The sequence below is a fragment of the Coptis chinensis genome, chromosome 7 (assembly GCF_015680905.1).
Source record: "Coptis chinensis isolate HL-2020 chromosome 7, ASM1568090v1, whole genome shotgun sequence".
Classification (NCBI taxonomy): domain Eukaryota; kingdom Viridiplantae; phylum Streptophyta; class Magnoliopsida; order Ranunculales; family Ranunculaceae; genus Coptis; species Coptis chinensis.
This window is the reverse complement of record NC_141462.1, coordinates 75,654,398-75,676,654: the sequence shown is the minus strand read 5'-3', so window position 1 is coordinate 75,676,654 and position 22,257 is coordinate 75,654,398. Positions and strand designations below refer to the sequence as shown.

At 35.7% G+C, this 22,257-nt stretch overlaps 4 protein-coding genes, 2 long non-coding RNA genes and 1 pseudogene across 6 annotated transcripts; 5 read left to right on the top strand and 2 right to left on the bottom strand.

Annotated features, from left to right (window-relative positions):
- Positions 1–258: 258 nt before the first annotated feature.
- Positions 259–1,331, top strand: LOC147488918 (uncharacterized). Its single transcript, XR_015201841.1, has 2 exons — positions 259–408; positions 564–1,331. It is a non-coding gene; the product is annotated as an uncharacterized LOC147488918 (long non-coding RNA).
- A 606-nt stretch (positions 1,332–1,937) lies between these two features.
- Positions 1,938–2,522, top strand: LOC147488917 (protein FAR1-RELATED SEQUENCE 12-like). The gene has a single exon (XM_086574520.1). It carries the CDS (start codon positions 1,938–1,940, stop codon positions 2,520–2,522), a length of 585 nt encoding a protein of 194 aa, XP_086430646.1.
- Positions 2,523–2,528: 6 nt separating this feature from the next.
- On the top strand, positions 2,529–5,101 carry LOC147488916 (uncharacterized). The gene is made up of 4 exons (XR_015202086.1): positions 2,529–2,805; positions 2,895–3,218; positions 4,420–4,478; positions 4,601–5,101. It is a non-coding gene; the product is annotated as an uncharacterized LOC147488916 (long non-coding RNA).
- Positions 5,102–7,965: 2,864 nt separating this feature from the next.
- Positions 7,966–9,450, bottom strand: LOC147488915 (glucan endo-1,3-beta-glucosidase pseudogene; annotated as a pseudogene).
- A 5,081-nt stretch (positions 9,451–14,531) lies between these two features.
- On the top strand, positions 14,532–16,936 carry LOC147488914 (uncharacterized). Its single transcript, XM_086572639.1, has 4 exons — positions 14,532–14,715; positions 14,877–14,927; positions 15,012–15,110; positions 16,654–16,936. The coding sequence occupies exons 1-4, from the start codon at positions 14,611–14,613 to the stop codon at positions 16,762–16,764; spliced, it is 366 nt and encodes a 121-aa protein (XP_086428765.1). The 5' UTR covers positions 14,532–14,610; the 3' UTR covers positions 16,765–16,936.
- Positions 16,937–17,931: 995 nt separating this feature from the next.
- Positions 17,932–20,537, bottom strand: LOC147488913 (uncharacterized). Its single transcript, XM_086574519.1, has 5 exons — positions 20,192–20,537; positions 19,721–19,809; positions 18,890–18,958; positions 18,285–18,526; positions 17,932–18,189 (listed from the first exon to the last, which is right to left on the bottom strand). Exons 1-5 carry the CDS (start codon positions 20,535–20,537, stop codon positions 18,066–18,068), a joined length of 870 nt encoding a protein of 289 aa, XP_086430645.1. The 3' UTR covers positions 17,932–18,065.
- Positions 20,538–21,156: 619 nt separating this feature from the next.
- LOC147488912 (uncharacterized) lies at positions 21,157–22,031 on the top strand. Its single transcript, XM_086574518.1, has 3 exons — positions 21,157–21,174; positions 21,387–21,551; positions 21,666–22,031. Exons 1-3 carry the CDS (start codon positions 21,157–21,159, stop codon positions 22,029–22,031), a joined length of 549 nt encoding a protein of 182 aa, XP_086430644.1.
- Positions 22,032–22,257: the final 226 nt, after the last annotated feature.

Here is a 22,257-nt window from a genome sequence, read left to right as displayed (position 1 = left end):
AGCTACACATTCTGAAGATGGTTGTCAGTGGAGAGTAGTTACTACTTAGTCCGTACTACAAATTTGGAACCAATGGTGTAACATTTGTAACCATCATATCATAGGGGGATTCATTTTTGCTGCAATTTTTGGGATGGGTAGTTTGTTTCTGGCCCAGTTAAAAAACTCCACGTGGTAATAATTACGGACCAAAAATTTCTCCTTTTCTCTCTACCCAAACCAGTATATCTCTCTCCCCAAACTAAAACAAGCAAAACTAAAACAAAACCAAAGCTAAAACCAATAAAGATAACTAGAAATTGAAGATGGAAAGAGAATAAGACTCAAGTATTTATTTCTTTCCACACTCATCTCAATGAATTCCTACGCAAGGTTGGATAGCGGGAAAAAAAAAAGTTCCTACGCAAGGTATGCTCCCCAATCACCCCCCATCCCCTTTTTCTGTTCATTCTATTTTGATCCCACACAAGGTCTTTGATGAATAGATCGAATACATTTTAAAAAAGTTCCCCATTAAAAAGTTCTCAGATGTGCTAATCATTCCTTATTTAAATTGGTTGTAGGATGGAGAACCATGGAAATGAAGTGCACATCGATGTTGGTGATGAAACAGTCCAAGAAACGGAAAATGGTGGTTTAAATGATTTTGTTGCAGGAGATGAGAATTATGGGGATGATGAGCAGTGCATTCCTATTTTGGGGATGGAGTTTGATACGCATGAAGAGGCATATGAATTTTACAACTTAAATGCTCGGTTTACGGGGTTTAGTGTTCGAAAAAATCACTTGTCTAGAAGAAAGACTGATGGTAAAGTTGATAATAGAGGTTTGTGTTGCTCTTTCGAGGGTAAGTACTGTAAAAAGCGAACTCCAATTAAGAAAATGAGAGAAACAAGAACTGGATGTTTGGCCATGCTTGAAGTTAGATTAAATGATGAGGAAAAATATAGTGTGTAACAAGGTTTGTGGAAGGGCATAATCATGATTTAGTTGATCCTTCACTTGCGCATACATTAAGGTCCTATCGAAAAATAGATCCGTCACAAGCTATTCTCATCCGTAAGATGTATCGTGCCGGTATAAAAGGGCGTCAAGTCATGCACTACTTAAGAGGGGAAGTTGGTGTGGCTCAAAATCTGAATTTTCTGAAGTCGAATGCTGATAACTTTATGATGAGAGCTTGGACTGAAATTCTTAAGAAAGGCGATGGTCAATGTCTTCTTGAATATTTTATGAAAAAGAAATAGGCTAACATATTTTTCTTCTATGAAATTGAGATGAATGAAGAAAATGAGATATGGGGTTGCTTTTGGGCTGATGCTAAGTCCATACATACGTGACTATTCTTTCTTTGGGGATGTAGTGTGCTTTGACACTACATACAACACAAATGAATACAACATGAAATGTGCTCCATTAATTGGAGTAAACAATCACAACCAAACTATCCTTTTTGGGTGTGCGTTGCTTGTACAAGAAACAACAGATTCATTTGCATGGTTGTTTAAAACTTTTGTGAAAGAAATGGGGGAACTTCGTCCCCGTTTTGGGTAATTTTGGAGCCTGGAGATCAAGCTATTGCGATTGGTAATGCTATTGAGGATGTGTTCCCAAATACTCATCACAGACTTTGTTTGTGGCATATAAATCGAAACGCCCAAAATCAGCTTTCTCATGTAGATCCAGAATTCACGGAACTTTCTTGTGATTTTAGGTGTTGCATGTATGAGCCTGAGTCCGCTGATGAATTTGAGTCAATGTGGGAAGCACTACTTGAAAAGTATCAGCTGAGGGAGAATGAATGGTTACAGTCTATGTATAAACTTTGAAAGAAATGGGTGCTAATATATGGTCGGGATCAGTTTTGTGCAGGAATGACAACTACACAAAGGAGTGAAAGCATTAATTTCTTCTTCAAACAATATTTTAAAAGAAATATGATTCTTCGCGAGTTGGTGGAACAATATAACGTGGCCATAGCTGATCGACTTGAGGAAGAAAAGATTAAAAATAAAAGATCAAGATATTCAAGAGCTAACTTGTATACTGAATGGGATGTTGAACGTGAAGCATCTAAGATATATACAAGAAAGGTCTTTGATATGTTCCAAAAAGAAGTGATTGACATGATGAATATGAAGTTGACTCCTAAAAGTGATGATGGAACAACATGCTCATACATTGTCTCAAGGCTAGGAAAAAACAATAGGGGGCGTTCTCTTATATATGCCCCTTCAGAAAAATTGGTGAGTTGCAGCTGTAAATTTTTTGAATTAAGTGGATATTTGTGTGCTCATTCCTTGAAACTATTTAGAGAATTGGAATTTTCCAGCCTACCACCCCAATTGGAAGGTTGTGGTATGGATTATTATTTGAAGAGGTGGAGTATGGATGCTGTTCGGGTTTTAAATGAAGGTATTGTTTATGATTCCCATGGAGATGTAATTGTAGTTGACTTAGACCCAATGTCAATATTTGCCCGATATAGTGAGATGTCCCATATTGCATTGGAGATATTTTAAACTATTGTCTCAAAGGCTTCTTTGTCTCCTGAGTTGTCCTCTTCAACTACGGCAGAGTTAATGCAAATTATGATGAAAGTGAACTCCAGCTCAATTTCTCAAAACAATGCAAATGATGCGAGTGGTGGTAACTCGAATGAGGGGGGAAATGTTTCGAACGTGACAATACAAGCACCAAAATGTAAAAGGGGGAAAAATCAGGCTAAAGGCAAAATGAATGATGGATTAGAAGAAAATTCAAATGGTAGTAATGCTCTTTCAAATAAAAGAAGGTTAACAAAAGGTTCGTATGATATATCCATACAAATATTTCTAGTTAGCACCTTTGATTTTTCGGTTTTTTAGGTTCCTTAATATATTTTTATTGTGCAGGAAAAGCTACGAACCAGAATGAATCCAGGAAAGAGATGGAACTAAAGATAAATACACTCTTATCTAGAATGGAATCCACTGAGATATGTTAATATGTTATATATATATATATATGCTAATGTGTTCATAAAAATGGTAGGAATGATCAATTAACCATGTATAACGTAATTTCTTCAGGGAGAATGCTTATCAAATCAAGTATTATATGGACCTGGTGCTTATCCCAATTTGAATGCCATGGTCTATCCTTTTTACCCATTTCCTCATCCTAACTTCCAGGGAATGATTGGCATGAAAAACCAAGTATTACATGCTTGTGGACAGGTTCGTTCTTTGCTGTGTTAATTGGTTAGTCACTACGGCGCCATTTCAAGTTGTAATATTTCTGGGAATGCAAAGTATATTTCTAGTCTTCAGTCTTTAGAGTATGTAGACCTTTCTGATAACAAAATGAATGGTTCTATTCCTTCTCTTTCTAATCTCAAGTTTTTAAGTGTGTGTTTGTTAAATTTTCTTTGAAATAACTTCATGGAAGAGGAAATAATTTTAAATGGTAGTTTAGTTAAAAACTAGGGAAAGGAATAATCATAAAAGTTTAAAGAAGTTTGTAGTAAGTCTATTTATCTATTTCCTTTTTTATTCAAGCTGGAAACCTTTTCCATTTGTTTTCAACACTTCTATGAAATTCTTTCCAAAATTTCCTTTCCTTTGTTCCATCTCATTCAGAAAAGTTTAAGAAGTTTGGTAAGTAATCATCCACTTGTTAAACACCAAATCCATTACAAACCAACTGTCCAAAACCACAAAACAAAGAAGCCCAAGTTAAGTAACAAAGTTATAATTCTTATTCCAGCCATTTCTAGTGGTGTTGTGTTTTTGCTCTTCATGGTTATTCTTTGTGTGTATAGAAGAAGAAAGATGGTGAAAATAAAAACAGATTATGAAAACAGGTATAGAAGAAGAAGGATGGTTATTCTTTGACTGTAATTTGTCACTGTTACATGCCGATGCCCATTCTTTGCACTGACATTATGAAAACAAGTTGTTCCCATTTTGAAGTTACAACAATAAGCTTTTAAACCTTTTCTTAAATGTTAGCTCAAATGCCACTTTACTCAAGTATTGGAGCTGCAGAGTATCTCGCCAATGGTTTGATAAGTAACCTTGTTGAGGCAAGGGTATACTATGTCCAAACTTTGTTTTGTTTTCAGGTTGCAGTAACTCTTGAGCTGGTTAAATAGTCGCCACTAGTTGGATAACTTCTAGGAAACTTTTGATTGGTCATTAGTTGTTTCACCGATAGTTTGATGATCACATGCTGGTGTACGTAGAAAACAAATCCCAACTTCAATTGCTTACTGGTCTCTTGTGCTACTAGGAGAAAATCACCAATTTTGAAATTGCCTATGCAAAAGCTAGGGGTTTGGGGTGGGGCTATATATAGAAAAAATTTCATGTGGCGTCCTTAATTACTAGCAGTTTAGATTTTCTTGTAAGTGATGAAACTGTTTAAACCATTCTGCAGGTTCAGTAGGAAATATTAATCTAGAGATGACCCACATTCCTAGTACACAATCCTTTCAGGTACACGAATATATTCTTGTTTGTCTATTATCATACCTTCTCTTTCTTTTCTTTTTTAAGAAAATTAAATTGCAGCATACTTTCATTTGAGTTTAATAGCACCAATTGTATATCTTTTGTAGGCACCTGTCATGCAAATAGAGGAACAACATGGTATAGCTCGTAGATTAGACTTCTCAAATCCATGGTGCATATGACAAAAAATGACAAGGAATACAACCAACCTATGCACGTTTATGATGAGACGTTTTTTGGTTTTCTTCAACGCGGTATAAGTGTTGGTATTGTGAATTTTTATACGTGTTTTATAATAGGTTGAAAAATATTGACAGATTTTGTCGACTTTTGTTTTTTGAGCGATAGTATTGTTGGTCTTGTGAATTTTGTACAAGTGACAGGTTAAAAATGTAAAAAATTCTAAATTTCAGATAAACTTTTTGTGTGAGTTATGTATGTATGAATGTCTATTAAATGGTAAAATCCATAAAATTCACATATGGATGTTTATTGTTTTATATTGCCTATTTGGTTGAATTTACATTTGATGGATATCTGTAAAAGTGCAAAGTCCGCCACACGTTCAAAATGATGTACAAAATGCCGAAAATACAAGTGAAACTCTGTCATTTTTTTTAGAAAAATGAAGTAAGTTTGGTCAATATTTCGAGAATATTCGGTAACTTTTAAACTACAACACCAACCACCCCTTCCCCCCTCTAAAGTGTAGAAAAACAAATGTTGATACTCGTCGCCTCTCTCGTTCTAATTGGTCAAACTAAGTCAATAAGTAGTCAAACCAAATCCAAAGGTTCCTCAGTCAACCTATGATCAACTTTTGCAAACCTTGGTCCTAGTCCAACTGACTAACCCAAGTTGAAAATCAAAGTTTGAGGCTAGTCACATGCCTAAAATATTTTGGGACTTAGCTATTTTTATTTATTATTATTTTTTCTTGTAGTATCACTTATAATGGGTAAATTTTGCCAATATTTGTTGCAAAACATAGAATGAACACAAACATGACAAATATTATTATAGTGAGGGTATTTTTATTTTTATTTTATTTTAAAAGGCAACTCTTCATGGCGAAACATTGTTATCAAACACACCCTTTATAATTATTTAATTTTTATTATTATTGGCAAGCCTATTTTAAATGAGATTTATAACTCAATGATGTTGGTAGGGGTTTAAGCCCCACACCTCCAATATCATTACCTAGAGGTTTTACCAACTTTGCTAGTTCGCACTGGTATCTAATTTCAATTTTTGATTAGTTAACTTATGTCGAAGATACAAATCCAAATTCAATGGTCTTAAAGAACATATTTAACTATTAATTTTTTTTTTTTTACATTTGGGAGGTTTTTTAATTAAGCGGGTTTTTTAATCGATAAATTACTAATGGTATTATTTAATCGATAAATTAATAGTTAATCCAAATATTTTTTGAATTTTGAAACTTTGTTCTATAAATAATTATCTATGATGTTGTACCATGGAGTTAGATTCATGTAAAGAAGCATTGAAGATGACAATGACGTTAAATAATTTCCTCTTACAATATGAAAACACCATACCAGAACTTCTTAGCGTGTAGAGATGAGATCCAGCTAGACTTAAATTTCACCAAATGACAAGCAACACTATTTTTTATGGTGATTCAATTGGGCACTCATCAAATTAGATTGGGCAACCCCCAAAAAAAAAGAAATATTATAAGTTTGCCATCAAAGCCCAGGCTTAACAACCAATTCAACCGGTCTCGCCAAAACGAAACCCTCGAGTCGTTTGAGTGTACATTCAAACGGTCTTACCATGTTGTTTGAGTGTACACTCATACGGTTTTCCATATCGTTTGAGTGTACACTCAAATGACCTGTGGGTTTCGTTTCTGTGTACACTCAAACGGTCTGCGCGTGTTGTTTGAGACAAAACTCTCGGATTTTTAACTCAAAACGATCATTCCATGCACAATTCAAATAACTCAAAAATCTTATATTAACTCGTACAACTAATGTACAAAGAATATTAAAAAAAACAAAGACATTCAAACGACCTCATGGGGTCGTTTGGGCCATATACAAAACGACCTCACGGAGTCGTTTGGGTCATATACAAAACGACCTCATGTAGTCATTTGGGGCAGCTTGAAAACAACCTCATTGGGTCGTTTGAGTGTATACATAAACGTAACCCTCGGGTCGTTTGAGTGGTTGCCTAATACCGATGGAATTTGAGGTATTAAACAAAATGCACTCACAAAAATTGATATTCGAAATTGAAGACAGTGATTGGTGGTCAATAATTAAATCACGAGTGATTGGTGATTTAATTATTGACGCAAAATAATTAACGTCCCGGCCCAGACAAAACAACCCAGTGTATTTAGTATGAACATTGAATGTTCATAGTCCTTGGGTATTAACATTGATTGTGTATGAATATTCAATGTTTATAGTCCTTGGGTATGAACATTCAATGTTCATAGTGAACATTCCAATGTTCATAGAATATTGATTGGGTATGAACATTCAATGTTCAGATCCTTTGGGTATGAACATTCGATGTTCATAGTCCTTGGTCTTTGGGTATGAACATTCAATGTTCATACATCAATATATTGTATAAGATACATTCACCTATTTTGATATGAACAATCATTCTTTATACACCAGCAAAATGTATAAAAATTCATTGTTCATAGTAAAATGACAGAAAGAGTAAAATTGGAAAATATTTATTTTAAATCCGGGTCATTTGTCCTTAAGGGTTATTTTCTCAGAATGGTATAACTGGTATTTTAAAAAATATAAAAAGGTGGGGCTAACTTGTTTTGTCTTTGAGGGTTACTAATTTTGAAATAGTGGGTTCGTGAGTTATTTTTCTCCAAAATTTGTCCTTTTGAGTTACTCATAAAAAACCGTGTCCTCTAGACATTTTATACAAAGTAAAATGTGTTGTTGACTTCACTGCCACGAGAAACGGATTCAAAATTTTGGTTCCGTTTTGAATGAACATGTGGCACTTTTGTATTCGTCCGTAAGCAAACTAGGCATTGCGAAATTGCAGCAAAAATGCGCCCTATCATAGGGTTGCGTTCGGCGAAATTGCATTTGAAACCATTTTGACCATTTAAGTCTGATATTAAGCATTCACCGCGAAGGCGTTGTAGGTTCAAAGCAAACCCCACCATCTTGATTGGTGTGCAATCGACTCGTATGCTGCACAGATAATCTATATGTGGATGCAACAAAGTCATCGCTAACATAGTAGCATTTGCTTAGAAGCTAGTACACACCACATATTGAGTCCCTAAATCAGAGGTGCAGCACTCAAGAGCCTCAACGAGAGATTCTGATCATGGTGATGTGGGTATATGGGTGCTGGGTGCAGTACTAGGATATTCGGCCTGATGTAACCAAACTGAAGGTTAACAGATATGATATTCAAAATCCTAAAAAGGATTGCATGATGAACTCCAAAACAAAAGAGATTTCACTTCACTTGGTACAAGAGGGACATATGCCCAAACAAATCTTGACAGAAAAGACATGGAGATTATCACACTCAGTACTCAGTACATTGTATCAATTCCAAACCTACCTATATATACTTCGTTGACATATACAAACAACAAACAAAATAAGTCTAAAGTGACAAATTCCAGAACTAATCGATTAGGGAAAAGTTCATAAAAGCTAGTGCTCTAGCTCCATGGAAGAGATTTTCAGGACCATTTCCTAATAGCAAATTCCACTTCAAAATTAAACTGATCTATTAAATCACCATCACCTAGACTCCTAGAGCTCTAGTGTTCGTTCATCACTTACGCGTCCATCGCGCATAATACCAATGTCGTAAACTGGACTTAAATCAGACCGAAACAAACCAAAATTCCTCTCTTCAGTCAAACCAGGCTTCAAATTCTCATCAAACAAAGAGAAAACAAACGTCTCAAACTTCCTTTTCGGCATCAACGGAGTTCCAATACCCGAATTAACATGCTTCACAAGGTTCCCATTATAAGTAACAGCATTCTCAAGATTCACTTCAGGCTGATTTGATTCACCAACAGACGGCCACCCAGTTTCCGCTACAACAATTTCTACATCCCCATAACCTAACCTCTTCATTGCCGAATGAACCGCGTCCAACATCGCATCAAACATGTTCGTATACGTTTTCTTTGTCCTTCTATCATAAACACCAAGATTCGGTTTAAAAAGAGCGTAATTTAACGTCTTGGGTAAAAATCCAAAATAAGGATATGGATTAATCATGAAAGGAGACTTCGTTTCTTGAAGAAATTTTAGCATAGGTGAAAAAATAGCCCGATCAAAACCACGTCGGAATCTGCCTTGACTTGGTGGTTCAGATGAAGCAAGAATGCCAAGTGAATGTGGAGTGGAAACTTGAATATCAGTAATATTAACAAGTTGAAGTGCTGTGTGTAAAGATTTCATGGCGAGGAGAAGATGGGCATTGAGGTTCTTATCAGACGCCGCAACTATTTCGTTACCAACGACAATTCGATTGATTTTGGTTTGAGGGTAAAATGGAACAATGTAGTTGGCAATCCAAGATTGGGCAGCGGGGAGTTTGGAGAGTTGGAGAATGTCGCTGTTAAGGGCAGAGACGGTGATGGAGATGTTGGTGTTGGAGAAGGCATTGAGAATATCGGGGTTGGCGTCGAAGAGTTTGATTCGGTCGATGGTGGTTTTGAGTTTGAGGAATTGGGCTACTTGTGATGGTGGTGGAAGGTTGTCTGCAACTGTTCCGTAGTTGACACCAATTGTGTATTCAGAAGTGGAAATAGGGAGAAGGATGAAGAGGAGGAGGAGAGAAGGAAATAAGATGGGAGCTGAATTCGTCATGAATTTGAGAAAGGAGTGGGGTACTGGGTGGAAGGGCATGGAATTTTAAGCTTGCAGTGGAGCTTGGTGGGGATATCTTGGCTGTCAAGAAAGTGCACTCAATGTTGGATATCAACATGTTCAATGCAAGGCCCAAAATTTCGATATCGGTTCGAGATATATCGGATATTCGGCTGGTATTTTTTTTGACCAAACCCAAAATTTCTAAAATATCGGATACGGTGATATCACGATATATCTCGGACAATATTAAGTTATTGGGTCTGGGATGATTCATGGTGCGATATACCGGAAAAAAGGGGTACCCTGGATTAGCTGACTTGTACCAATTTATCGAGTGTCGGATAATTTTGGGCCATGGTTCAATGTTGGTGATATCACTTTGGGATGATTCTTGGTTTGGATTAGCCGAATTTGTAGAGTGTATAAGAGGCCTGGTGGGCTATTTTTTGTTTGGTCCGTCTGTTTTGTGTATAGTGTATATAACTTATGTGTGGCGAAACCAGGAAAGCGGGTATAACGGTATCTATAGGTAAAGTTAGGATGCGGTTATACAACATTGTGAACACACGGAACATCTCAATAAAAAAAAAGAGGGTTTCTTCCATGCGCATAACCTCCAATGCATTCCAATTTACATTAATCTCAGCCACACATCTAGATTTTTGTTAGAAAAATGAAATTCTAAAGCAAACTTGTTAACCGGAGAAACTGGTTAGATAATGAAACAAGTATAGAAAATACCGAATCTACCCATGATACTAATCCTGAAAAGTAAAAAACTAACCATCGTTCTCTCAGAAATTTTGAACCTTTGGAAAAAAGGAAATAGTTACACACTCTCTCATCGGCAGAGTTATGATTTCTCTACTGAACTCTCTCTTTTCTATCGTTTTCCTCTCTCACTCTTAACTACACAAACTTTAAAAAAAAATAAAAAAAAATAGTTATTGTCTCCCAAGAGAAATCCCTTTCATTTGAAACTCTGATTCAGGTTTGGATACTCGTTTCTATATATTATGTGTTGAAATTTACTACCTTCTTGTAATATTGGATGATTTTTAATATGGGAATAATTTTCTTCTTCTTAATTGGATCGGAATTTTGGGTTTTTCCATTACTACCAATTTTGACATTGAAACTAATCGATGCTCCTTGTGGTTAGTTTAGACTTTTCCATTAGTGAAGCCGCTATATTTATCGTAGTTTCTTCTTAAGTTTTTGTGAACTTCATTCCTTTATTTATTCTCGGTTCCAATTTCAGTTTGTCAAACTAGCCTAATGAGAACATATCTTAGCTACATTTTAATTGTTTTAATTGAAATGTAGTTTGATATTTTGATTATAGTGATTGTTCAGCAATTATTTAGTTTGACAAACATATTAATTATCTTCGTTTCCTTGTGAATTTTGCCCTTTGTCCAGGGTTGTGAGTTGGGCTGCTCGTTTTTAGTTACATGTCATATTATTGTGTTGGTCGTTTATGAACCAATTATTAGTACATTTTGTATTTATTGTAGTGAATAAGTGAATTATAAACTTCAAAGCCAATGGTCCTGTAACTCAGTTGGTTAGAGCGTTGGTCTCATGAGCCGAAGAATTAACATATTTTAAAGCTTAGAAGAAAGCATTATAAGCTTGTTCATTGTGTGTCACGAAAGGTCACATTTCTTCGTTTTGTTGGGACTATGGTTGTGCATCTACTTCTGATCATACAGTAAATACTTTTGTTAAGACCAAGTCTTCTTCTGTGAAAAAGATTTTTACTTGTTATGCTTGTGGTAGGAAGGGACATCTTGCTTAATATTGTTGGGATAATTTTTGTAGTTATCAAGATCAGGTTTCTTATGGAAATGGGTATTGGTTTTCTTTTGTGTCTTTTCAACAAGAAGTTTATCTTTATTACTTGCCTTCACAGTATGCTAAGACTAAGTTTAATTGGATTCAAAAGACTAAAAAGAGGATGTGAGTACCCCATACAACCTGCCACACCTAGAGGTAAAGCTCGTGTTTCTTCAGAGTCTTACAAAACAGGTTGGGTAAGAAGAGATGAACTTGGTCCCCGACCCTGTTCACATGGGTTAGTCTCATTTTTTTTTGTAGACCTATGCTTTTATTGTATATTGTTTTTGGTGTCTCTAGTCTTTTGTTAAGAGTTTAGGATCATATTTTTTTTTCCCTTAGTGTGTTTGCATTCATGCATATTTAGCCTTTTTATTTTTGTGAATGAGTGCATTTAGTTAGGATTTTTATTTTTTTATTTTTTCAAAAAAAAGTAAATAGAAAAAGAAAATTATTGTTTTTGGTTTTGATTGAGTTCACGTACACATTGTTTTTTTTATGGTGGGTTACTTAGTGCGTCCTTTCAAAACCCGACTTCTAATAGAATGAGGAGACTAGTTTTGTACACTTGAATATTGTATAAGTATATTGATATTACTATCTTGCTCATCACGCTCCTATTAGTGATATGGTGACAACAAGCTAGTGTGGAATCTGCAATCAGCCAGGGCATAAAAAGCCCACATGCCTAGATTTACATCCAGAAGTTGGGGGTAAGTGGTTACATTTACTATCGCATAATTTTTTCCGATACAAGTAACCATATTGCTGAAGAGTTAATATTTGTAAATGCGTTGCACTGGTAGAAATTTTGTTTCTTAGTAAGGAAAATGTTATTTGTGTGTATTAGGTCCAAGTGTGGAATCTGCAGTCAACCAGGTCATACTAAGCCTTGGTGTACATCGTTGAATCCTCAAGGACAAGGTTAGTCGCTTTTTTCCAATAATGCTGTTAGGGGATGTAATTTATCACCGTTGCATCAAGGTTTATTTTCTCTTTTGTGAATCTCTCCCTGGTTATTATTAACAAAACAAAAATAGTGTGCAATTGTTTCTGCTAATTCTAGAGTGAGAACCTCTTCACTTTATGGCTGAAGGGGTTAGGATGTGAATGGTGTGTTTGGCCTTTATCAAATGCCTGACTTATTTTGTTTGTATTCACCCATAGTCGATGTTGGGGGAGCAGATTGCCACTGCCAAGGGCATACAAGCGAGTTGACTCTTGTAGATATTGAAGTACCAAAAATATGATTATAAAGTGAGAAGCTCTTCACTTTTCATGGCCATCATAAGTACATTACCATCAACGAAGAATACATACAACATTTAAGCTTTTTCTCCAATTCTTTTTTGCTTTTGTTTTTGTTTTCTTTTGTTTAGCGAAGAAAAGTTCATAGGGTTCAGCAGACCATAACCTATATTCATCGTCTAGATCATACGTAAGTCCTACCACTGCCTTCTTCCTGCACCTTGGTACTTAATATTTGGATTACTGGAGGTGCATAATATGTACATACAAAAATTATCACCAAGTTAGGCTATACATGATTGGAACATATATCGACCCCACTGTATACATGTGAGAATTCAATGAACTTGAAGCTTGGAGCTTAGTAAACGCAGAGGCAATACCAAAGTGGTGCCTCTATACCTCTTATATCTTTAAACTACCCTCAACGAATCTGATTTGACTAGGATTCTCATTATATACCTTGCTCCATGCGATATTTCAAGCCTTGTGTATTACCTAATTATTTGTATGTCAGCATGGATAAGATTGTTGTTTGTGTCGCTTTTGACTACTGTTCTCTGAGCTAATATTGTGAAATTTGAGCGGATGATCAACTTTCCTTGGATTTCACATTAGCATGTTTTTACATTATATACCTGACCAACCGAAGCACAGCTAAAATTGACAAGTACTTGTTTGAGTCCGTTAACATAGACATAGAAGTGTAAAAGTGTCACTCTGAGAGACAAGGAGTATCTGAATGCTGCTACAACTCTCATGAACATATGTAAGCTTCAATTGTAATCTTTCTCTATGTGCTAATATTCTTGACGTTTTGGTTTAATACCACGCCTTATGTATTATTTGCATATGCAATAATTATGAGACACATTTTTCACTCGTTATTGCTAGTTCCACACTTCTCACTCACATGATAGAAAATATATCCAACGAGAACCAGTCTGAGGGGATGGCTTTGAAACAATCTAAATGGGGGCGTTCATCCCCGCAAGGACCGTAAGACATTGCAAGTAGCAATTTATCTCGAAGTAGCATAAACCTTTATATTTATTACAAACTGAGAGGAATTTGTTTGTTGGGACTTTTGCATGTCAAAGCGTATGCATTGATAGGGATGAGTGGTGAAATCCATGATCATCTTTAACGTGACTCTGCTATATACTTATTTTTCACCAAAAATACATATTCTGATTTGATTCTCTTAAACTTTTCTATTTCATGAAAAGATTTGGTTATAAATTATTATTGGACGTGGATTTATATTTGTTTTCTACGTGGAATTTCAAAGTGGAGTCAAAAATATTTTTGCATGAACCATCCACAATGTCTCACTTTGTCATTCATGAAATACTTTATTCTATTTTCATTTCAGTTATTGTATGCGTCTCAACCTTGCACAAATTTCCAGCCGAATGGCATTGTGAAGCATGTCGTGGTGACACATTGGTTCATCAGGAAGCCTGCCATTCTGACGGTCCAAGAAGATGTCATGAAGAAGAGGTGAAAAGTCCATCTGAAAGGGAGCAGAAGTCGGCCATTGGTAATGAGTGTTCTGAGATACCTGATGCCAGTAAGAAAATAGGGTCACCCTCAGGAAAGCCTGCAACACGACTTTTATCTAGAGACTTTGTTCCCACACGATATACAAAGGTCGTGTTTGGCATATCATTCCAGTATCCAGAGTTTTATGAATAAGTTAGAATGAGAAAACTGAATGAATAGTTTAAGGTCAAGCTGGAGAAGTGGACCAGGGCTATGTAGAAGAGAAGTTGTAGCCTAAGTGCCTCAGTCATATGCCCCACTATCCACTAAGGTTATATTCTCAAGGATTCATATCACAACCTAGCCCTTTTAACCCTTGACTTAGACTACCTTTGATTATATCGTCAAGTATCAAAACTAATGATCGTGGGTTTGAAGCTATATAGAATATTAAAATGTTGATCTTGTTTTATGAATGTTGTGAGTGTGTTGTTATTCTCGATAATTTTTAAGTTTTAATGTTCCTCTGTTGCATTTATCTGAAAGCCAAACTCATTCTGATTATTATTTGTATTCTTGTGGAACAGGTTGGTTTGCCATTGGTACAACAGTACCTCTATCAATTTGAGCAATTGGTGAGAGAACATCTGCCGAAGGTTGGAGAGCATTTTTCCCAAGAAATGATAAACCCAAGCATGTATGCTAGCCAATGGTTCATCACTGTATTCTCGTACTCCTTCCCTTTTAATCTGGCTCTTCGAATCTGGGATGTCTTTTTGTATGAGGTTGGTTATGTTTCTCTTGCATCCTATGTGTTATAGACTCTATAGAATTGTCTTTTAAAACACCATTTAAACTTAATGTGGATTGGTCTTTTGCTTCTGAAGTCAAGCATATTTTTGGAAGCAGCAATCTCTAACATTAATAATTTTCATCGTGGTGTCAGATTGTCTTTCAAGTTGGTTTGGCCTTCTTGAAATATTGCCATGACGACTTAGTGAGTACATTGACTCCTTTACCTTCTGTTCATAGATGAAAACTTTACCACAACTTCTCATGTGACATTCTACTTTCCAATCAGATAAAATTGCCTTTTGAGAAGCTCATACATGCTTTACGCAACTTCCCTGATGAAGCCATGGACCCAGATATTTTGTTACCAATGGCCTACTCAATCAAGGTTAACTCTTATGATATTTGTTATATTCCCGTTTGCATCAATATCGTTTTATATGTTTGTAAAGTTTAGCATAGATTTGATTGAGTTTGGAATTCATTAGGGTTACAATTGCATGTCTTTTATTTGTATAACTGCTATACCATGTTAGCGCTCAGCAAAGTTTGGTGGCTCACTGGACTTTGATTTGGGAGGAGTGGAGGGATACTCCTTTTGGTAGTTTTGTGTTTAGAACTTTAGATGGGTCTCTCTTTTGGGGCGTTGTCATGTGGACACTTGATGTTCCCCGTTACTTTTTATGTTGTTTGTTTTTCTTTCTATCTATCTTGATGTATGTAGGATACCTCATCCTTAAACTCATCATATAATCAATATAATACATACACTCTTACCGGTAAAATAAATAAATAAATAAAATAGTGCTCAACATATGTTCATACGTAGTATCATTTTTGTGAAGGAAGATGAATTCAACATATGTAGTCTAGTTCTGATGTCTATCACGGTTAAAGTGGTTTTTGTTTCATAAACTGGTGAAAAAGTTGTAATATTTTCAATCTCTTATTTAGTATAAGCAAATCCATTTTCACATTGCCCAGGACTAACATGTGAACTTCATTGAAGAAAATCTTCAGAGAGATATCGAGCTACCCTGTTTTTGAGAACTTTTGAATTTTTATTTAAGTGGGTATAAGATGGGATTCATGGCTATTTACTAATCACTAGGAGCGTCGTGGAAGAAATTTAACTTTGGGTAAGAGTATTTTACAACTGTTAATAACTATTTCAATATAGTTGAATGTAAACTTAAACACATTGACCAGGGAAAGTTTTTTTGAGTGGGGGCATAATTGTGAATTTGTACTGTTTATAGTATATTGGCTTGGAGGATATTAGTTCTACACCCACGGACTCACCTATATATTCTACCTACTTTTTCTACTCCCTACTATCATAACATTGATTTGCATTAGCGTATGCAGGCGCATGTCTCGATACAAATCAACAATCAAGTAAATAGAAAAGAATATGTAAGAATATAATAATTGTAATTTTATTCGTGAAGGATAAATGCAGTAACACCTGTTACTCCCAGAGTTTCTGTTTCCTGGTCAGCCTATGTTTAAGATACTTCTAATCATGTTCTGTAAAGTTTCATGATTTTATGATCTCAATGATTTGTTGGTAGGAGAAAACATAATGGATCATGTTGCAACAGTGAGCACAGGTATTAAAAAAATATGTGTTGTGTGCATTACTCCTGGTAATGATTTTACAGTTCTACCACATAACAATCCAAAACAAGTATGGATGAAGTTGCATATTTGTATGGTTGGATTTACGAAAATCGTTGTTGATGCTGGCATGTAAATTTAGAGCAGCTCTTATTACAATGGAATATGTTGAAATTTTTTTTCTCTTCTTCTGTACTACCTTCAACATCTTTTAAATAAATTATAGGATCCACGGAAAGTAGCATTTGCATTATTCTAAACTTTTGCATTATAGTTTTGTAATCTTTCATTGTGGTTGATATACTTAATAGGTATCTAAACGTTTAGAGGAGCTGAAAAAAGAGTATGAGAAGAAAAATGGTAAAGCAGTTCAGCCTGCAGGCTCAAGTAAGGAACAACTCCAGGATGTGAAGCAGAAATAGTCTTCAAGAACCAAAAACTCAACTTGTAAAAGCTAGAAATAGGATTTGATTCTTTTATTCTTTTGGCTTGAAGTTGCTCACTTATCCAAAGTAAATAATGTATACAGACAATTTGACTAGAATGTAGGTGAAAAGACATGCCATAGTTTTGTATCAGGTGATCAGTGAACTGTATGGCAATTTTATAACCATCAAACATATTACCTCTTTGGGGTCCCCAAATGGAAGTGGTGTTGACATTATTTCAGAATTCTCAGTATGGATCTCTGTATACTTTTGACGCGTGTGAACAAGGTTTGTCATGATTTTAAAGTATGTGGGGGAAAACATGTATGTTCGTAAGGAAGGAAGTTGAATGAATGTTTTAGTGGTTTGCCATCATGGGACTTTTCCCACTTTATGATTTCTGAGTCTGCTAGATTTTAGTTATTACTAGTATTTGCCCATGCCTTACGGCACACATATGCGCACCTTTAGCGCCCCCGTCCATTTTTTTTTAAAAAATGAGTCCATACTCATGTTTCAAGAGCCCAACCAACCTATAAAAATTCAGCCCAAAATACAATCCAGGTCTTTTTTGTGTGGGGTGGGTGAGGTTAAAAAAACTTTTAAACTCACCCCAAAAATAATTGTTAACTCACCCTAGAAAAATATTTTAGTGGCTATGGTTAAGGAGTGTCACGACCATGTATTACTTTATGAGGTGGAATTTGTCAACCCACTCCACCATTTTTTGTTATATAGACTAACATTTGCCCATGCCATATGATACAAATACGCATGCGTTCGGCGCATCCGCCCCCCTTTTTTTTTTTTCAGCCCAAAAACAGTCTAGATTTTTTTTTTGTGTGGGGTGGGTGAGGTGAGAAAAACTTTTAAACTCAACCCAAAAAAACTTGTTAATTCACCCCAAAAAAACACTTTAGTAGCTATGGTTAGAAAGTGGCATAACCACTTATCACCTTATATGTTATGAGGTGGAATTTGTCAACCCACTCTACCCTTCTTTGTTATATAGATTATGATCATTTATGTGAGGCAGGTCATGGTGAATCTCTAGTTATCATCAATAACCAAGTTTTTAAGTGACTTCTACTTATTGGATTTGATTATACTTGCCTATGAACTTATATAGATTGCAGTGCGTGTCTTTGACTTAGGCTTGTGCTGTTAATTTAACCAAACTCTCCGTAAAAATAATTTGCTCGGGCTTCACACCCTGTGCAGCAGCATCTGAAAATGCAACCACAGAAAAAAAATTACAACCAAAATTATATCGATCCCCCACATTCATAGTACGCCTAGTATAGATATGCATCTATTTCCAATGCTCTACATATACATGCCCTCAGTCTCATCTCGCCCGCCGCAGGGAACCTGAGAAGCCAAAGTGCACTGTTTGAGACACGCTTTAAAATATTGCACCTGAAATGAATATGATACAGATGAGTCATATAGAAAAATCCATGTAAGACTGACAGTGAACATAATACTAAATTTCAAGTGGATTTTCATGTTACCAGGTTGTAAATATTTCAGGATCCATTTTGTACAACTGATTGAAACATGCAAATATGAACTTGTCTTCAGGTAATCCATAGTCTGATCTCTTGTGTTGGCAAACAGGATCCAATACATCACGATTTTTCTGAGAAAATACCTCGGTAACGTCAAAATTTAATCTAACCAGAAATGCCCAGAAAATGTGACAGACTTCAAAGTTTAAATGCAAGAGGTCCTCTTGAAACGGTAGTGAAATATCCTGAACGAATAAATAGCAGTCTCAAATATCAAACTTCCAACTGTAACTGAACACGATTAGTAAGATACTTCAAAAATGTAATATTCCAAAAAATTTGGATACAAACATTCAAAATGGTATCTTATATACTAGCCGGATATGAAATATCATCTTCAAATTCATAACTAAAGCTTATGTAATCATATCCAAAGTCCAAACAATCTAGTTAACCAATGCATTTAAAACAAGTTCTTTTCAGCAGAATTTGACAATTCATACTAACTACAGGGTCTACAGCGCACAAAGCATCTTCAAGAAGGTCACATACTCGCATGAAGTTTACTTATCAGACTTGTGTGAAATACATATCGGTGGCGTAATTACCTGCTTATAATCGTTTACAAAGTAACAGTGAGGAAGATGGACAAGCGTCTCAGAATAAATATGCGCATACTGAGTAGGAGAAACAAACTGCAAGGGGGAACATGCAATGTGTCAGGCCCAACAGAAGTTTATTTTCTGGAAAAAAATGACAAGTAACTTGAACCTTGATGTTCACCTCATCAGTTACCAAATAATCTATGTAGGTTGCTCCAGTAGTTCCATGCTCCTAGCCTGATATATTTGCTTCACTCAAAATTCGAAAGAAGTACGATGAGAGTCCAGAAGAAACTCTGAAATATACCTTGTAAAAACTAACGTGACATAAAATAAACAATAAAACAAGTTAAACCATCTGCCAATGGGCTGAAAAAAGTTGAGGTCCTAACAAAAGCAGGTTAAAGAATTTTCAATTGCTAGTAGTACAAGACTTGTGAAACAGGATCACAAGATCACAACCATTTTGGCCTGGGAAAATATTACTTATAAAAAGAAATACTGTAAATAATCAACCAGTTCTCAATGTATGTGCAACACGATAAGCAAGAGTGAAGAGTCCATATGCACCCCTAACTATGATTTGAACATATTCAAACTCTATGTTGAGAAGTAGCTACAAGCACACACACCTTGTATAAAATAATATTACACAGTCTATTCCTATTACATTATTGTCCAATACACCTCCATATATTAATAATTCCAATGGACAATCAAAAGCATAAAGCACAACTTCAATTCCAAGGACCTATCCCAGGAACACAATTGCAAATGCTGAAATTTCTGGGAATCAAACATGACATTCATTCCAAAAAATCAACGTGTAATACTTACTTCTTGAGCCTGAGCAGGACTTGCAACCTTTCCTGTTCCAATAGCCCATACGGGCTCATAGGCCACAGCAATGTTGGTCCAGTCGGATACTTTCTTTGCCAGAGAAGTTAACGAAGAAAAAGAAATACAAATCAGCGTCAAATCCTTAAGAAAGTTTCAAATAAGAAAACCTTTGTCCTTCAGCTGACCAGTTGCCCAAAGAAACACATACATCATACATAGAGGAAGATCAAAATGATTTGTCATGAGATGACTCTTACGAGGGGGGATAAGTGTGTTCATATTCTACAGTGCAGAAAACACTAGTGTATAACCATGAGAAAGCCATCAAGTGACTCAAACACTGAACATGGTTTTAAACAATAAGGATAACAAATATAAGTCCACCTGATTGGGACTCTCATCTGCAATATGAAGTAGATACAAAGCTTAAAGCACAAGCTCATTTTAATCAATAGGGAATGGTGGTACCTGCAATAGCTTTTGTTTGTGCCGCAACAACAGAGATTGTAGATCCAGCTTCTCGCTGTTCAAGGGGATTAACAGCAAAAACACGTATTGAGGATATCAAAAATTGATGGTTGATGTCTCCAATTGTGAGGGGAGGTAATAAATGGAGCGGAAATAGAGAATGTGGAGGGGGGAAACATGGTGATCGTGGGGGATTCGTGGGTTGGACGTGGTGTGGTGTGTGGGGATCGTGGGTTTGGACGTGGTGTGTGGGAAACCGGGAAGATAAATTCTTTAAATATTTTTTGAAGTTTTGAAATTTTGAAAATTCCCATAAACTGAAACAAAATTGAAAATTGTATTTCATCCTAAATGTGGCAACGGGGCAAATCCACATAGCCCAATTTTTCCATATCTGCCTATATTTCGCCCCCACCCAAAACCGAAATATATCGGTCTTTATCGAAATTTTAGAGATTCTAGCTTTTCTGAAATAGTTAAAATTTCAATATATATCATTATATATATATCGGATATATAACAACATATGTCACAATTATCTGTCAACCGTCAATATAATCGGTCAAACAATCAACAAGTCAATCGATATATATCAAATATATCGGATATATTGCTGATATATATCGGTCCAAAAATGAATCAAAATATCTCACCGAAATATCACATTATTTTCATATCGTGTACCCATATTCCGATATATTGATATATCATACGATATTTTCGGCCTTGGTTGAAGAGAAAAAGAACTAAGCTAGGGGTTCAATAATGTTTTTATTTTTCAATTTTTGGTTTAGGAGGGAAGCAAAATTAGCTTATGAAATGGGAGAATAATCCTGAGATGAGACATTTCGAAGCAACTTTAATGGAACTAGAGAATGTGGAGATTGGGTTTGTGAGTGCCAATTATTAGATATAAAGATGCTTCACCTATCATTCCAAGTCCTCGAAATGTGATGAAGGAGACAATGAAAGCAAAACGGAAGGTAAATTCATGCTAAGGATTTTATGATTAAGTAGAAACTATATTAATGAAAAGAAAAATAGTTGCATAGTGAGATGTTGTTATACCCTTGAAACGGTGTGTGCTAGGGATTCTTTAGACAATACCCCCATAGTAACAACGAAAAAGGTGCATTTACATAATTCTCATTTTACTTGTTACAAGCACCAAGATAACCATTTGTTATTGTTTTAGGTTGAGTTTGGTAAGGATATAGGTGATTGCTCATTCTATCGCTATTTGGATTACTTCCCAGACGTTCTACAACCTTTAATTTTGGATATTGAAGATCTAAAGGGTAACGACAACTGTGGATTTAGGGCCTTGGACATGGCATTGGGGTATGGCGAGGAGGGCTGGGTATAAGTACGAGTTAATATGATTTAAGAGTTGCACGCAAGTAAGGAAGAGTACATACGGATGTTCAGTCATGAAAACGTGACTTGTTGTGAGGGAAGTCTATTACATTTTAAGGGTGATGCTCCTGAGGAGAAATGGATGTTGCTACCTGAACATGGTTATCTTGTAGCGTCAAAGTATAGCGTTGTGATTGTATATTTCTCAATGGCAGGTTGTCACACTTTTCTGTCGTTAAAGATAGAATTCAATGAGAATGACTATAAAGTCATTGGTATTGGGCGTGTTCCAAACCACTTTTTAAAGTTGAATTTGGAAGCAAATTGTCCAATGCTAAAGATCGCAACATTTTGGGAAAAACATCATCGTGAAATCGCAGATGAATGGAAATCATATTTCATGTCTCGCTTTGATACATTTCCACTTGTCTCTTGCAGAGATGATCATTTGGGCGACCATGTGATTCTGAGTGATTCAAATTGACTTGGTAGGAGACCACATTTGTTTAAGCTTTCGCCCTTTTATGGCTACAGTAGACTTTAAAACCTTGGAATCTTGTAGCCAATGTTCTTTCTTAAGTTTAATGCAATTGTTTGAGCTAACTTCAAATTTGTGTAGAAAAAATAATAATATGTTCTTTATAATTTTGGATGTTGTTTGAAACAAGTTATTGCTTCCTCTTAAATTAGTTATGCACAAGTAAAACACT